Here is a 16,170-nt window from a genome sequence, read left to right as displayed (position 1 = left end):
GGACAGTTTCTGACCTAGGGAGTCATGAACTTTGTTCAGTAAATGCAAAGAATAGTCAGGAAATGTTTTTTCCTCGTGTTCTCTCAATTGTCATTTGATTTATTAACTAAAAGTTGTATTTGAACGCTTACTAAAAGTCCGCAATTATGGTACTTAGAAAACAGCAGAAAAGAAGAGAAAATGACCGCTGACTTCAGATGTTTTATCTGTGGTCTAGTTCATTTCCACAGAAACAAAAGTTGAACTACTAGGGATCCTAGGTCAGTTTTCAACTCTAAGAACTTCAGTCACATGCTTTGTAGAGGATTAAAAGTATGATTTATTTTATTTTATATATTTTAGTTGTAGATGGACACAATACCTTTACTTATTTATATATTTATCTATCTATCTATTTTTATGTAGTGCTGAGGATCAAACCCAGTGCCTCACGTGTGCCAGGCAAGCACTCTCCCACTGAGCCACAATCCCAGCCACCCCTAAGTATGATTTAAACTACAGGTTATTTTAAATCTCAGGAGTGATAATGTAAATGTGTATGGATCTGATTTGATTAAGATTTTAAATAGTAATGATGTATTTCATTTTTAGCATAGTTAACAGTACTGAATACCAGTGAGTGAAGATGATATTGTTTTAAAAAAATCATATTACTTTGGAATTCATATTTTAAGAAAATAAGGATAAGGCCAAATTTTCTTTTGAGTTACGCTAAGGTATTATTAGTGTTAGGCCTCTTTTCTCTAAGGAAGGTAGATTCTTAGAAAACATAATTCTAAGTACTTATTTACATTAACTATTGGACTGTTGGTGATTGTAAGGATGGGTCATTTGTTCTTTTTTTTTTTTTTTTTTTTTTTTTGTGGTGCTAGGGATTGAACCCAGGGCCTTGTGCATGCGAGGCAGGCACTCTACCAACTGAGCTATCTCCCCGGCCCCCCATTTGTTCTTTTTTAAATTTTTTTTTTTTTTTTTTTTTTTTGGAGAGAGTCTGGCTATGTTGCCCAGGCGGGTCCTTGATTTCAAGATCTTCCTGCCTCAGCCTCCCAATAAGCTGGACTCACATGTGGGTGCCACTGTGCCCAACTGTTAAAACAGTATCCAGACATGCCTAAAGGTTTTCTGCTGTGTCTGTATTCAGGAATAGCAGATAAAATGTGTCCTCTATTCCTTAGTTCATGTTGCTTGTATCATGAAGCTTTGTAACTTCAAAGTAGTTTTTGAAATATATATTGTTGCATGCTATATCACATTTTCTTTTATCTACTAATGGCTGATGGACATTTGATTGTCGACCTCTCTCAGTATCATCACTAGTGCTGCAGAGTTGGTGAGTTTGCTAATCTCTGCTCTATTCCAGATTCTGTTTTCTGTTATTTTGGATAAGTACTAAGAAATATAATGGCTGATGATACACTAGCTCTATTTTTTAAAAATTTTTTACTATACTCCATCCTCTTCCATGATTAGCTGTACCACTTTTAATAGCTGTTGCCCTACGTGTGCATTGCACCTTCTAGCAAAGCCAGATTGTCTTACAAGACAGAGTGGAAATTAAATTCTCTCTTCTTAGGACTTAAATAATTTTCCTCAAAAAACTCAAAATGCTTCAGTGATCTGTAGTTGTGATACAAAGAATTTACTCTTAGAGCTTTCTGGAATTCCCCACATATTCCCCCTCCCAAGTAAGCTAAATTTTTAATATTTTAACCTCAAATAACACTAAGCAAGAGGCAATGAGAGGTTTTTCTGTTTTTGTAATATTAATGACTCTTCTTGCTTTGATAGATTATGGTGAGCCAAGCGTGGATGAGGTGTTCCTTTCAGTTTTAGACAACACCATGCCCAATTCGTCTCTTTCCAAATCATAGTCGTAATTTTAAAAAGCACATAGCATTCAGACATCTGTGCTCGGGTGGGTGATAGGAAACAGTCTTGAGTTTCCCCAAGTACTGTAAGAAATGCACTTGGGTAGGATCATGACCCCTTAGCCACAAAACCCCTTTTTTCTGTTGGCCATCAGATTGACTTTGGTGATAAGGTCTGACCTACAGAGTTTGGTACTGAGTCCTTACGCTGTCAGTGTGTGTGTGCAGCATGTGCTACAGAAGTGCCATGTGAGGCCATGGGGTGGTGACCCAGGGCTCATTTGGGGGAGTGTGGTAGTGAATGGTGTACAGCCATATTTCCATAAAAAAAGTGAAGAATACATCTGGTCCCAAGATTTTTTGGAAAGGATCTATGTGCCTGCTGTTCATCTTTAAATCAACATTTTAAAGTTGGTACCTTTATCACCCATGTTTTCAGTGGAAAAAGGTCAGGTAACTTGTTCAAGGTCATATGGCAAGTAAGTCACAAAGATGGGATTCAAATTTGTGCTGTTGTCTCCATCCCAAGTTGGGCTTTGATGGTCCTGTAACCATGTGTGCTGCTTCTCAGATCAACTATAGCACAAGGTCAGCTTCAGCCAAATTTTATTCACTTCAATCTTCAATAGATTTAAATTGTGACTTAAGCAGTTAGCTGTCGAGAGAACCAGTAAGCTAGTTCTGCTGGACCTGTCCAGGTGTCCGGGTGTTAGTGAACCCTAGCCCTCTTAGCAGGCTTCTGGTGCAGTTGTAAGAATTCTGATTACACAAAGTTTCAAACATGCAAAAGCAGAACACTGTTGTGATGTCCAAGTGTTCAGTGACTGTGGCTCATCCTGTTTCACTCACACCTTGGTGGGCATCCGTTACAGCCTGACGTGTTTGCGGGGAGGGTACCGGGAATGAACTTGGGGCGCAATACCAGTATTGCCACCAACACTGAGCCACACCCCCAGCCCTAGTTTGTATTTTCTTTAGAGACAGGGTCTCACTGAGTTGCTTAGTGCCTTGCCCTTGCTGAGGCTGCCTTTGAACCTGTGATTCTCCTGTCTCACCTCCCGAGCGGCTGGGATTACAGGTGTGCGCCCACTGCGCCCGGCTTTTGCACATTACTTGGAAGCAAGTTTCAGACATGTAATTGGATTATATTTACATATCTCCCCTAAAATCTAAGGACTTAAAAATATCACAATACCATTATCACACCTGAAAAACTAATTCTGTATATTGAATACCCAATGTTAATATTTCCCTAGTTGTCTTAAATTATTTTTTAAAGTTCATTTTTTAATCAAGATGCAAAGAAGCCTTCCTTGTTGTGGTTGTTGCTCTGTGTCTTGGATCCCTTGACCCACTGTCTCTCCCTCTCCCTGTGATTCTAGCTCTTTGTAGATGCACCTGAACTGTTGGTCCCGTGGAATTCCCCTGCATCTGGATTGTGGCTGCCTGTGTTTGGTGTGTTCGGTCTCCTCTACCTGGTTCTACAGGCAGTTGTTTCTTGACTAAAGTACTTCATTAGGCAGAGGTGTGGTATTCCACAGCAGATGAATGTCCAAGGGAATGTTAGGGAATGATCATTCCCTAAATCAGTTACTTCAGAGTTTGTAGGGTGGTGGTCTGTTTTGCCATTCCTTTTCCATCTTTGTAGCTGGCATGTCCCTGTGAAAAGACACTTCACCTCATCAACCATGTCATTACTGTCATTATAGTTCTCATAGGAAGGGTAGGATAATTAGGATAGATTCTTCTCCTTTACCAGTTTCAAAATAAGAATTGGTTTCCTTATGCCATCAAAGATGGACAGTGAAGTCTTTGGCCTATGTGGTTGGTTGATTGGTCTTTTTAAATGTAATTATTTAAACATATTTGTGCTTCAGTCCACAACAGTTACCTCTGTGGATGCTTTATAGCGTCCTGTCTTTGGACTGTTTGCAGATGGCTCCTGTCTTGCCTAACAGCTTTTGTTATTCCCTGTGCCCTGAATTGGGATGCTTCCAGCTGTTCTCCATATTTCCTTCCCAGACCCAAGATCATTCATTTTTCTTTGGAGTTTGCATTTCTTTTAGTGGGAAATGGTTTGTAGAGATCACAGCCTGGGAATAACAGGTGCTTCTTGCTACTGGGCAGGTTACACCTAGGCCTCTGTAATACAGTTATGCGAGATACTTGTTTTCATAAAAAAACTTTTGTAGAAAGAGTAAGTCTTCACGTTGAGACTCCCGAGGGAAATTCAGAAATATAGGATGATTATACGACCTCATCAGGCTTTCCTTTGTATTGCAGGTCCAAAATTTCAGCTTCAAAGATAACCACCTTGATGCACTTACTTGGTTTATTCCACAATATCAGTATTGCCACCAACAGTTTGATTACTAAAAAGTGTCTATAGGTTTTTTTGTAATTCCTCCAGTCTCTACTAAGGATGTAGAAATTATGTTTCAGAGTTGCTTGGGGTAGTTCAGAGTTGCTTGGGGTAGTTCAGAGTTGCTGTGTGATAGGCCACAACTTGAGAGCATTTAGATACAGCTGATTCATTTCTCAGTTTTCAAGATTGCTTTTTAAAATTTAAAATTGTTTGATGATGTCACATATTCACATGATTCCAAAGCCACGTGTAACTAAGGGGTGTTCAGTGAAGTTGCCTTCTGTGTGCCCCCGTCCTATATCCCTTCCTGTCCCTACTGGTGATCACGTTAAATAATACTCTTCCATCTCTAAAGGGATATCAAGTACAGATACGTGTGTGTGTGTGTGTGTGTGTGTGTGCATGCATGCACACGTGTGCGTATTCCCCTCCCTCCTGGATAAGTTGTGGGTTACACATCCCTTGTCCACCCAGTGACATACCCCGTAGTGCACGGGGACGTCTCTCCATTCAGACCTGCACAGCTCTGCCTTGCGCTGATGAAGACCAGAGGCTGTCCTTGGATCTGGAGTGTCCCCAGAGGCCCAGGTGCCAGAGGCTTGGTGCCAGCATGGTGTTTTGAGAGGCAGTGGAAACTAAGAGGTGGGGCCCAGTGGGAGGCCTTCAGTCACGGGCTGTGTCCTCGGAGGGGACGATGGGCCCCAGTCCTTCCCTTCCTCCTCTCACTCCCCAGCCTGAGCCGAGTGACTTTGCTCTTCCGTGTGCTCCCCACCGTGATATGCTGCCTCACCACAGGCCCAAAAGCAGCTAGGCCATGACCTGACACCTTCAAAACTGAGCCCAAAGAAGCCTTTTGTCTTTATAAGTTGGTTATCTTAGTTATGTTGGAGTAGCAGAAAGCTGACACCATAGTTTCAGCAAGTCTGTTGGTAGACATTTGAATTTATGTTAAATGTGAATTTGCAGAAAGTTAAAAATCAAATGTTAACATTGATTTTGGGGATAAAATGCAAAGTTGAGAACGCCTGTTACAGTAACACAGAGTTCAATCTCATGTTTTTCAAGTCTCCTCATGTTTCTCCTAAGTCTGAATGACCATTCAATATGTAGCTGTTTAAAACAGCACCATGTAGATGTGATAGCAATTTGGTTTGTATATCTTTGCAATTAGACTAATCTATTTTTAGAAATCTTTCTCAGGTATCTATATATGTTTTAATTGTACATAACTAGTGTAAAAGAAGCTTGTTTACAATGATTTATTTAGAATGAACTAACAGGAAAACTACATTTCCTGTAATGACAAAAATAGGGTGGTAGCCGATTAGCTGAGGAAGCATTTTTTAAAAGAATTCCAGTCCCGGACTGGGGTGTGCCTCAAAGAGGAAACCAAAAAAACCTGGCCCTGGCACCGAAACAAAGCCAAAGCCCTGTTCTTGTTGATGCGGGTGGGCAGAGTATAAAATAATGAAGCAGTAGTTCTCCTAGAGACTCTTCTTCGCATGACACGGGTCACCACCCGTAAAGCGTTTTGGAATAATGCCTGGCGCGTGTTAAATACTGCATATGCTTTTGCTATTATTTGAAGAAACAAAGGAAAGTGCTTCGGATACTTAATTTCTAATTTAGCACAGTACTAACGGAAGTTTTAAGCCTTTGGGAAGAACCGGGTTTCCTTTTTATCATGTTACTTAACACGGACTTTATACGTCTGGGCTTGTTTATTTTTACCGCCTCGACTTCATTCAATCAGGACAAGTCGAGTCAGTCCTTAATGGTCCGCGTTACCCAGAGCAGAGGACGAGGGCGGGCCTTCACCCCCAGGTAGTGTAAGTAAGCGCGGGCGACGGAGGTCAGGGCAACACGTGAAGCCCGACTTCGCAGAGCAGCTTTCGGACCTGCTGTTCGCCGGCAGGTGAAAGCGCACCGCGTCTAAACCGCGCGAGGACCGAGGCATCCTGGCCACCAGAAAGTGGCCGGGGCAGCTCGTCTTCCCTCTAGAAGGGCAGGATTCAGCGCCCTGCACCTCGAAGACGGCAAAGCCCAGGTACCGTCCACCCGGGCCCGAGGGCCAGGGAGGGCAGCCGCGGAGGCGGCGCGGCAGCGGCTCCGCCCGGGGGAGTACCGGCCGCACCGCCCCGAGGTGGCCGCGCTCCTCCCCGCGCCCCGCCCGGCGGCCCCGCCCGGCGTGCCTGCTCCCGGGCGCCCCCTGGCCCCGCTGCGCTGCGGCACGGAGGTTTCCGGCGAGCGCGGCGGGCTGTGGCGACTCCCTCCTCCCCTGCGGCCCCGTCCGCCGTCTCCGCGGCTCCAGGTGGGCCTCGCCGCAACCCCGAGCTGCGCCCGTGCTCTGCGCTGCTCTGCCGCGGCCTCCCGGAGGCTTGCAGCCTCGGCCCGCCTCCGCATCCCCTGCAGCGGGGACGGCGGCGGGCACCGTCCTGGCCCTCCCGGGCGCGCGCGCTTGGCCTCGCCGGCGCCTGCTGTGGCGCGCACGGCCCTGGATCACGCGGGCCGCCGGCTTGCGCCCAGTCCGCCGTGTTTCTCAGGCCTCTCCCAGGTGCACCCGGGACCGTGGAGCGCACGCCGGGGCCGCAGCGCCCAGGCCGTCCCAGGGAGAGCCTGGCCGGGGTCGCAAACAGGGCGCAGTGTCTGCGCGGCGGCAGGGCGCTGGCCCCCGACCCCGCTAGAGTGGGGAGGGGACTGATTTTGTGGCGACTCAGGCTGCCAAGCCCTTTTCCAGCCCTGCTTGTATCCACCGCGGAACTGGGCGACACAGTGGGGACTGGCGGATGAGGAGTCCTTGCGTCTCAGATGCATTTGGCTCGGAGCTCTGTCACAGCGTTGCGCATGTCACCGCTGTGGCCCTGTGGACCCCAGGTTTCGTCTCGTCATTTGTCAGAGTTTGCCGTCTTCCTCCTCTGTTGCTAGGCCTGTGGAAATCCCATCAAGGGATTGGAGCCTGGAGAGCGCCAGCTGTTCTGGCTGGAGAAAAGCAGCACAGCGCCAACGCTGCCAACCGCTGGACCCAGCTGGACCGTCCGCTGCTGCGAGCCCCTTGCAAGAGGACGGACACCAGAAAGACTTTCTGCCAGGCTGGGAGGTCGTGCTTTGATGCACCAGCAGCCGCCTCCATCCGGTTTATGCAAGCGGGTAGGTGCCCCAGCTGAAGCCAGGAGTCCATCAGCGTCTTTGCATTTTCCCTAGAATCGAAATGCCTCCCGTGTTACTCCTGGGATGGGTGTGGAGTCAGGCCAGAGCTCTCTCCAAGACAACGGACTTTCATAACCCAAGTTCAGGACTTGGTCACAACGATGACTTTATCACCCCAAGGGCCCTGAGGAGTCAAAGGCCAGCATGGCCTGCCGGTGCCCCTCCAGGCTCACTGACAGCTCTGCAGACAGCAGGGTCTTGTTTGCCCTGCCAGGGGATGTTTTCTCTCAGCCTCTACCATCCACGGCTGTGCAAAGGGAGCCCCGCCTTCCTGCTCCCCAGTCCACTCTGCCTGCCAGGTTGCTGTGTTGAGGCTGGACCTCAGATTTGCTTTGAGAGGTGTGGTATTTAGTGAGGAAAAGACAGAGTGTCTGAACTGGGCTTCCTGGTAAAGCGTTTTTCGTTCATTATTTTCTCTCATAATATTTCCTTTAAATCAAATCATCTCCTAGATATCAGAGTCTACGTTAGCGTGCTGTTGAGGTGATGTGTTTCTTTTCCAACAGGATTTAGATACCTGAAATGGCAGTAGCTTCTGGGTGGTTCTGAGGATTAAAGAGGTAAATAGCTCCAATATAAGTAAAGTCATTGTTTCTTTCCCCAAGTCTTCTTAAATTTCATAAAATCCCCAAAACGAATGTTAGTTCAGATAGGGTTTACAACAGGCAAGGACCTGTTTTTCAGGGCTGCCTAGATGAAGACCCCTGGGTTTACTGTCCTGGGGGAGGAGGGATGTTTTCTGGTGTCCCACTGAAACTCCAGGTGTGTTCAACGCAGCAGCATCTGTTAAAGGCCTGGTGTCAGCGGAGGGTGATTTGGAAGCCGGGTGGCCCTGTACACCCCGTAAGCAGCGGATGCTACTGAGGAGCAGCCAGTGTGTATTATGGCTCCATCATCTGGTGGAAGGGCCCCTTAAAAAAACCAGAAACCAGAACAAGGGGACAAAGATGCCTCTGAAGCAAGCTGAGAGTCACGTGATCATGCCTGGGTTGTGCAGGAGGTGTTTGAGACTTGTCCCTCCCTGGGTGGGTGATTCAGGAAGGCCTGTGACCACGTCATGTTCCACTCTGTTACGGCTTTGCAAGGCCAGTGTCGGTCCTTGGTTTCACTCCTGTGGTTTCCAGGGCACAACCACTCCCACAGGTGACCTATGTCCCTGCTGGAAGGTGGGCTCAGGATGTCTCCGCTCTCGCTGTTCCCACAGGACTCAAAGTGGGCCTGGCCTCTGCCACATGCTCTTGTCCCCAGACACACTTTTGTAATGCTCCGTAACGCTCCCTGTTCTCTCGAGTGCTTACAAAGCTCTTGGTTCGTTCCAGGTGCATATCTGAACACTTTACCATAATTCACCCATCAAACACTAGCCCTGTGAAGAATGCCTACTGTTATTTCCATCTTACACGTGGGAAAGTTGAGGCACAGAGAGGTTAAGCCACTTGCTCACCAAGAAGCTGCAGACTGGGGTCCAGACCCAGATGACCGAGGTCAGCGTGCAAGTTCTTGCACCATGCTGGCTGCTGTATTCCTTTATTTCAGCAGTAAACTTGGTCATTTTTGTCAATAAAGTTTTATTGGAACACAGCCACAGTCCTTTATGATACTGTGACTGCCTTCTCAACAAAGGCACTGTTGAGGCTGCTTCAAAGATCCTGCGCACAGCAGCGCCGGAAATGTGTGCTCTTTTCCTCTAAGAGGAAGTCTGAGGCCCCTGGCCTTATCTGCAGGCCTGTCCTCCTCTGAACGTTTCTTTGTTCAGTGGTTTATGTCTTTTGCAGTAGGTTACGTGCTGCAAGGGCACTGCTCTTTCTTGTCCAGTCAGCTCTGTCAGGGGAAGTTTTAAATGTGCTCTTTTCCCACTGAAGGTTTGGTAATTTCAGTCTGTAAAATAAACTGGCAATAGACAACAGGGAAAAGAACACACAGATCTTCTTAGGTGCTAATCAGCTCTGCATCTGAGCTCAAGGAAAAGTGAAGGGCTGAACCCTGTGTGCAGCTAAGGGTGCGGGTGTGGGGCTGGGCTTCCATGGGGGATGTGGGCCCACAGGGCTGGGAGGGAGCTGAGCAGCAGCTAGCCAGGGTTGCCTTGCTGTGCAGATGGCCCTCCCAGGTCACAGCCACCTGTGGGGATCCCTGCAGGGGTCAGGCATCAGGACCCCCCCCCCTTTCTTCCTGTGGAAAGAGCTTTCTAGGACCAAAAGTGGGGGAGTGGTGGGTGGAAAATCCGGGGCCTGCCTCTGAGTCTGCTGAGGAGGCTGTGCATACTTCTCTTTACGAAAGGACCGTTCTTCAGTCTGCAGAGGTCTGCGATTCCTCTGCATGTCCAACCTGACATATGCCAAAGAAATGTGTTCGGGGTGTGATTTCTCCCCTCCCTCATGTGCAGAGTGAGCTCCTAACTGGAGCTGGGCGTGGGGCAGGTGCTCAATGAGCATTTGGCAAATAAAGGAGCATCACTCAGCAATGTAGCAAAGGGCACTGTCCTTACGCTCATTCAGCTCTGGACCCTTTCTTTGACTCTTAAAGGAAATTTCCTCATGACGATGTGTTTCTTTTCTGCCTAGGTTTGGAGGCTGCTATGTTAACGCTGCTTGCCTTTGGAGCGTTACTGCATGAAGTCTCTCTGAGTGGTCCAGATGAGGCTGCCCCTGAGACCCACGGGGCTCCAGGTGAACCCCTGTTCGACTATGCCAGTTTGCGCCTGCACCAGGAGCACATTCCCCGCTTCTTGCACAACAACAGGCATATCGCCACTATCTGCGAGAAGGACGCACACTGTCCATATAAGGTAGGATTTTGTCCCATCCGTTCTGAAGGACAAGGTTTGGGCTGGCTTCCTAGTTCTGCCGTACCGTGTGAAACTCAAGGTAGAATTCTGATTCTTGGATGTGTCTGAGTCAATCACTGCTTTAGTTCATCCCACCACACTTAGGAGTGACTGAACTTGTCTGACAACCATGTCCATGCACAGGAGTGACCTGTAGTGTCTAAGCCACTGCTAAAATGGCAGCTGGTCCTATCTGTACACTCTATAAATGAAGCAAATCAGGTTTTAGGCAGAAAAGAACATTTGTTCTGAGTAAAGAATTCACACCTCTTCCTTTTTCCGTGGCGTGTGAGAGGTCTCTTGGCACTTAATTTCAGTAATAACACCTCAGGCTTTCTCCAAGCAAGACTGTGAGGTTGGAAAGGCCTCAAATAGGGGCCCATTAAGACGTCTGAGACAGACTCGGAGATCAAAGCTGGGCACCAGGAGACACTTCCTTTCCCACACGCTGGTGCAGGAAGCGCATGGAAAAGCAGATCCTGGAATCCAACCAGCGCTGCTCCTGGTGCCTTGTAGAGGAACCTGGCCTGCAGCCCCTTCCGTGTCCTCCAGGGCCTCAGGGGTGTGACCTTGGGATGGTGGGGGTTTCTGCTGGTCGTGATTGATGAACCAAGTTCCTGATCCGTGACATTTAGCTGTGCTTCTTTAGTAACAGAAATTCCAATTTACCTATCTTCTGAGGGACTAATTTTAGAATCAATTTGCCCTCTGAGAAAGGCAGTTTTCCAAGCCAGAATTTAAAGAAATTCCAAAATCAGGTCATCTTTGGTGGTCCAGGTAAAGCTTGGACTCTTGGTTAGGGGGCAGACACAGGGGCGATAAGACAGTCCCTGAGAACCTTGAGACTGCTATTCTTGGAATTTACTCTGGGAACGTGAATCATGAGTAAAATATGACAGTTCTATAAAGGTTTGTTTTCTTAATGGGGAAATCTGAGCGTTCAGTCTAAACGTCGGGATGGAGACCTGTCTACATGTGCAGGTTTTATGTTGCAGGAACACTTGGAGAATCTGAACTACTGCTGGGGTTACGAGAAGACCTGCCAGCCAGAGTTCAGGTTTGGTTACCCTGTTTGCAGCCTGGGATGGTAAGTTTCCCCAGGGAATCCCCTGCTCCCTTTAAGACCTCTGCTTTCTCGGCAAGGCCTGGCAGCGCCCTACCTGCAGCTGGACTTCTTGGCTAGATAGTAATTCTCTAGGCATTATTTTGCCCGTCTAGGCACAGACTCCACTTGACTGTGTTCACACTGGGTGGGAATATCTACCACTTCCTCGGTCAGAGCGGGGACCGTGTGGCCGTAGACAGCATCTCCCATGGTGTGCTGAGGAGACAATGGAGAGCTTCCTCGGGATTCTGGAAGCTTCCCGTCAGGGCAGGGCTGGTGGGGTGAAGAAGACGCAGCCATGAGTCGTTGGTTGTCTTCGGTTCCTGGGCCTGACTTCTCACACACCTACTGTCTCATCCTGAGCCTGTGCGTCTGAACAGCTTCTTCTGGGAGCTTCACTGCGGGGGGATAGTTATGGGGACACAAAGAGAGCATATGCCTAAAAATCAAAGCAAGGCAGTCTTCCACAGCTTACCGTATAGGAAGGAAGCTCCAGGCCCAGAAAAAGCCAAGGGAAAGCAGGCTTTTCCTCTGCCAACAGGACGGACTCGCTGGAGGCGGCCCAGGACATGTTCTGGAAGCAGGCCGACTTCGGGTTTGCCCGGGAGCGGCTGGAGGAGGTGCGCGTGTTGTGCCGGCCAGAGAGCACGGTAGGCATCAGCGTCCTCAAGCGCCAGCGCCCTGAGTTTTACTCTTGGTTGTTAATGTCATCGAGTAGATTGTAGCGTGTACACAGAGGACAGGTGCCACTGCCAGAGGCCCCCTCCTCTCTTTATTGCTTAGAATTTTATTTAGCATCCCCACATGGGTGATTCTGTGTCCTTCAGAAGCCGGGTTCTCCTTTCACACATATGTCGGAGAGTTATCTTTTCAGGCAGTTAAAATACTTTTAGGGTTAGACTCTCCCCCTACCAAATATGCTAAAGAAGAGAAATTCATTGTGGTGTCTTTCCAAATCCCTTCTCAGGCTGGGCACTGTGGCCCACGCCTGTAATCCCAGTGACTCAGGAGGCTGAGGCAGGAGGATAGCAAGTTCAAGGCCAGCCTCAGCAACTTAGCAAGACCCTGCCTCAAAATAAAAATAAATAAATAGAAAGGGCTGGGGATGTGGATTAGGGGTAAAGTGCTCCTGGATTAGATCCCTAGCACACACAAAAAAAAAAAAAAAAAAAAAAAAAAAAAAAAAAAACACAAAAAACCCTCCTCAGGTCACTTGGGGCAGCGGACAGACCTGTCCATGCTTCTGTCTCTGAGCACTTCACAGTTTGCAGCAAGCTTTCCTGTATGTTGTCTTGTTTGTCTTACAAGTGTTACAGCAGACAGCAGGTCTACTGAGCCACTCTTCTAGAGCAGAAAACAGGCTCTTCAAAGAAGTTAAGCAAGTTCTCTAAGCTCACTAGCTGCCTTGCAGGTTATAGAACCAAAAGGCAGGTTGTTTTTCAGTGTATTTTCCACGTTCCACTTCACACCCCCCTGGGGGAGACAAACACGTGGTCAGAGGTGGTCTTAGGTGGTAAGCACAGTCGGCTCCTGGCTCCAGATTTCAGATCCTGACTCAAGCAAGGTGCTCAGCCTTTTGAGTTTCCGTTTCCTCGGCCTTAAAGCCGTGTCGGTTTTGTAGCATGTAGGGAGGATGAAATGAGGTTCTGCTTATAAAATTGCTCAGTGCAGGGCCTGGCTCCCCACAAAGAGCTTGGTGTTATTTTTAAAAGTCAGTGCAATGACAAGTGCTTACCACCTAAGGTCCACTCTGCCCTAGAATCCCACGGTCCTGAACCCCAGCTCAGGGCCTCTGTCATCTCCAGGAAGTCTGGAGACAGGAAAGATTAATTAACAACCTGAACACATGCTCTCTAGTGCTGTCGGGGTGTCATTTAATAGAGCTGTTAGCAAGCAGGCAGAGAGCGCAGCCGAGCTGGGAGGCCTGGTCTTCACCCGCACTGCTGCTGGTGCAGGCAAGCGTCTGGCTCGACATCACACACAGTGGGTGGGCTGGCTGTCCAGGCAGAGAGGGCCAACAGGGCCCAGCCCACCTCACACAGCTCTCGGGGCCACTGAGGAACGCTTTCCTGGCCACCTCTTCCTCCGTGTGCATGTACTGCTGGAGTCTGGTCCCTGTCCTAGTTTCAGGCTGCTGGAATGCCATAGCCTGGGGCCCATCGCAGCAGAACTTCCTCCTCACATTTCAGAGGCAGGAAGTCAAAGACAAGGTGCTGGCACAGTCGGGCTCCTGTGAGGGTCCTCTTTCAGCTTGCAGAAGCCGCCTGTCTTCGTAGCCTCACCTGCTGCAAAGAGGGCAAGGGTCCTTTTCAGAAGGGCACTAACCATGCTCACGGGGGCCCCACCTCCTAGCTCCATCACGCTGCATGTCGGGAGATGGAGTTTTGCTGATGCAAACCTGACATCAGTCCGCTGTGATTTTTTACTCACTGCAGATTCCAGAACACCTTGCAGGTCATGATTAAGGCCCCACTTGCATCAGAAGTTTTAGGAGAAATAACAAATCAGCATTTAAATCTGCACACAAAACCCAGAGCAGAACCCGTGCAACGTGCTTCCTTTTCAGCACTGACCAGGTGGGCTGGAGCAGAAACGGGCTCTGGCAGTTACTGCTCAGCTCCTTCATTCAGTTGTTTGGAAGACAGTCTCTGGTTCCTACTTACAGTGGCAAATGTGAGACATATATAAAAACTTGCACGAGGAACCTGAAGTTCCCGTGACCAGATTGGCAGCTTGAGGGACCCGTGGCCAGTCCTGCTGCTGTTGAGGTGGACTCCGCGGTCTGTGGGAGACTCTGCAGAAGGCGCCTCTTATTAAAATCTCCTGCGCTGGGTGTCTCCTGGGTGTGGAGCTTCTTGTTTGGTTTGGCTGGCTGGGAAAACGCTCTTCTTCATCGCCGTGGGCAGCACTGGTTCTGAGTGCTTCTTTTTGGACCACTGAAGCGAACCACATGTACAACTCAGCTGTGAAATCTGAGGCGATGCAAAGAGAGCCTCTGCGAGTTCTCCACAGCAACCTCACCGAGGTGGCAGAGCTCCCTGTGGCCGGGCTGGGCGGAGGGATCCTTGGACATCCTGCACCGCAGCCTTCCTCCCTGTGTCCTGTGGGTACACTTGCCATCAACACGACCATCCAGTTTCCCGAGTCCTTAAAATGGTCATGCTAAGGGCCAGGCACAGTGGCCACACCTGTTATCCCAGCTGCTGGGGAGGCTGAGGCAGGAGGGTCATACCAAGGTTAGCAAAATAAAAAAATAAAAAGGGCGTTAACGTAACTCAGTGGTAGAGTCAGCACCCCAGTGCAAAAAAAAAAAAAAAAGTCAAAGTTGTTTTCTCTTTTTCCCAACCTCGTTTCAGAGCGACTCGAGTCTGATGTGTTCCCGTTACCTTCAGTATTGCAAAGCGACCAACCTCTACCTTGACTTCAGAAGCATCAAGAGGGATGACGAAAGGTAGGAGGCTTCTCAGGTGTGGGTGGGGACTGTCTTGGGCTTGCCTCACAGGGAAAGGGTCGAGGGACTGGGTGGCTGGCGAGGCAGCGATGCCCGGACGGGTCACGATTGGATCACAGTGTGCACTTAGGTCACCTGGAGAGCCTCATGTGGCCCTGCTACTTTTGCATACGGTGTATTTTCCCCCTTTTCTGCAGTGCTGGAGCAGCCGAGCGAGTGTCTGCCCTGAGCTACACCCTCAGCCCTGCTTCTGCAGATGTCTTAAATTTCCTTTCATAAGTTCAGCCATATCTCACCAAGTGGCGGGGATGCATTCTGAGAAACATTGTCAGACGGTTTTGTAGCTGTGCAGACACGGTGGCGAGTCCACACAACAGCCAGGGGCCGCTAAGAGCCCCATCGTGGCTGTGGTTGCTCCTGACGGGCATGTCATACCAGCAGCTGTGGCATTGTTGGATTCCCGTGGGAAATTAATTTTGGTAATCAGCATCACTCTTACAACTCATGGGCTTGAGTCATGAAAAAGTTTTCTAAACTCAGTTTTTTATTATGTACTAGATTCAGGGAAGATTTTTTCCAGAGAGGTGAAATCGGAGGACACTGTGAACTTGACATTGACTCATTGATGTCTGAAGGTCAACGCAAAAGCCCTCTGCAGTCTTGGTAACATGATTTTTTTTTTTTTAAACACATGTCTCTAAAATATTTGTCTTTACTTTTGGAACTTGCAGATTTTAAAAATGGTGCTTAGTTTGTAGATGATTTCAAGTAGTGTTACTTAATTTGCACGGGCCTGAGCTGCTGAGGCGTGATGATTGCAGACGAATCCTCAGTGGCCTCTGCATTGAGCATATCTGCTTACAGAATATTAGCAAGTGTGGTATATGGTACTTGCTGTTCACAAACCAAAGGAAAAATCACTCAGAAGTGAATTTTATTCACTCATAATTGCTGCACGTATTTTGGGGAACACTTTTTCTTAAAAATACACATACCTTGAAATATATCACAGCATGCAAGAGGGTTACAGTGTGGTTTGAAACAGGGGACTCACCTCAGAACCTTTCCTCCAGGCCCCGCCCCACCTTGCCCTGCAAGGGTACAGCTGCCCTGAGCTCTATTCTCATTTTTTTTTATTTATTTATTTTGGTACTGAGGATTGAACCCAGGGGCGCTTAAGCACTGAGCCACATCCCAGCCCTTTTTATTTTTTATTTAGAGACAGGGTCTCACTGAGTTGCTTAGGGCCTTGAGAAGTTACTGAGGCTGGCTTTGAACTCACGATCCTCCTGCCTCAGCCTCCTGAGCCGCTGGGATTACAAGCATGTGCCACTGTGCCTGGCCGATGCT

General features: G+C 48.5%; 1 protein-coding gene across 3 annotated transcripts in view; it reads left to right on the top strand.

Annotated features, from left to right (window-relative positions):
• The first annotated feature begins 6,430 nt into the window (after positions 1 to 6,430).
• Positions 6,431 to 16,170, top strand: part of Eogt (EGF domain specific O-linked N-acetylglucosamine transferase) — a 29,405-nt gene continuing 19,665 nt past the window's right edge. Inside the window, exons 1-8 of one of the 3 annotated variants that reach the window (XM_047534830.1) lie at positions 6,431 to 6,544; positions 7,159 to 7,380; positions 7,947 to 8,000; positions 10,002 to 10,225; positions 11,260 to 11,351; positions 11,911 to 12,019; positions 14,726 to 14,820; positions 15,379 to 15,483. In XM_047534830.1, the coding sequence (XP_047390786.1) occupies positions 10,016 to 10,225; positions 11,260 to 11,351; positions 11,911 to 12,019; positions 14,726 to 14,820; positions 15,379 to 15,483 (611 nt within the window). In that variant the 5' untranslated portion in view covers positions 6,431 to 6,544; positions 7,159 to 7,380; positions 7,947 to 8,000; positions 10,002 to 10,015. Of the gene's footprint in view, positions 7,381 to 7,946; positions 8,001 to 10,001; positions 10,226 to 11,259; positions 11,352 to 11,910; positions 12,020 to 14,725; positions 14,821 to 15,378; positions 15,484 to 16,170 lie in introns of all 3 variants that reach the window. The other 2 variants (XM_047534828.1, XM_047534827.1) reach the window with 2 other exon arrangements.

This window comes from Sciurus carolinensis, chromosome 19 (assembly GCF_902686445.1).
Source record: "Sciurus carolinensis chromosome 19, mSciCar1.2, whole genome shotgun sequence".
NCBI lineage: Eukaryota > Metazoa > Chordata > Mammalia > Rodentia > Sciuridae > Sciurus > Sciurus carolinensis.
The sequence above is the reverse complement of the archived record's forward strand: the minus strand, read 5'-3'. Positions and strand labels throughout refer to the sequence as shown.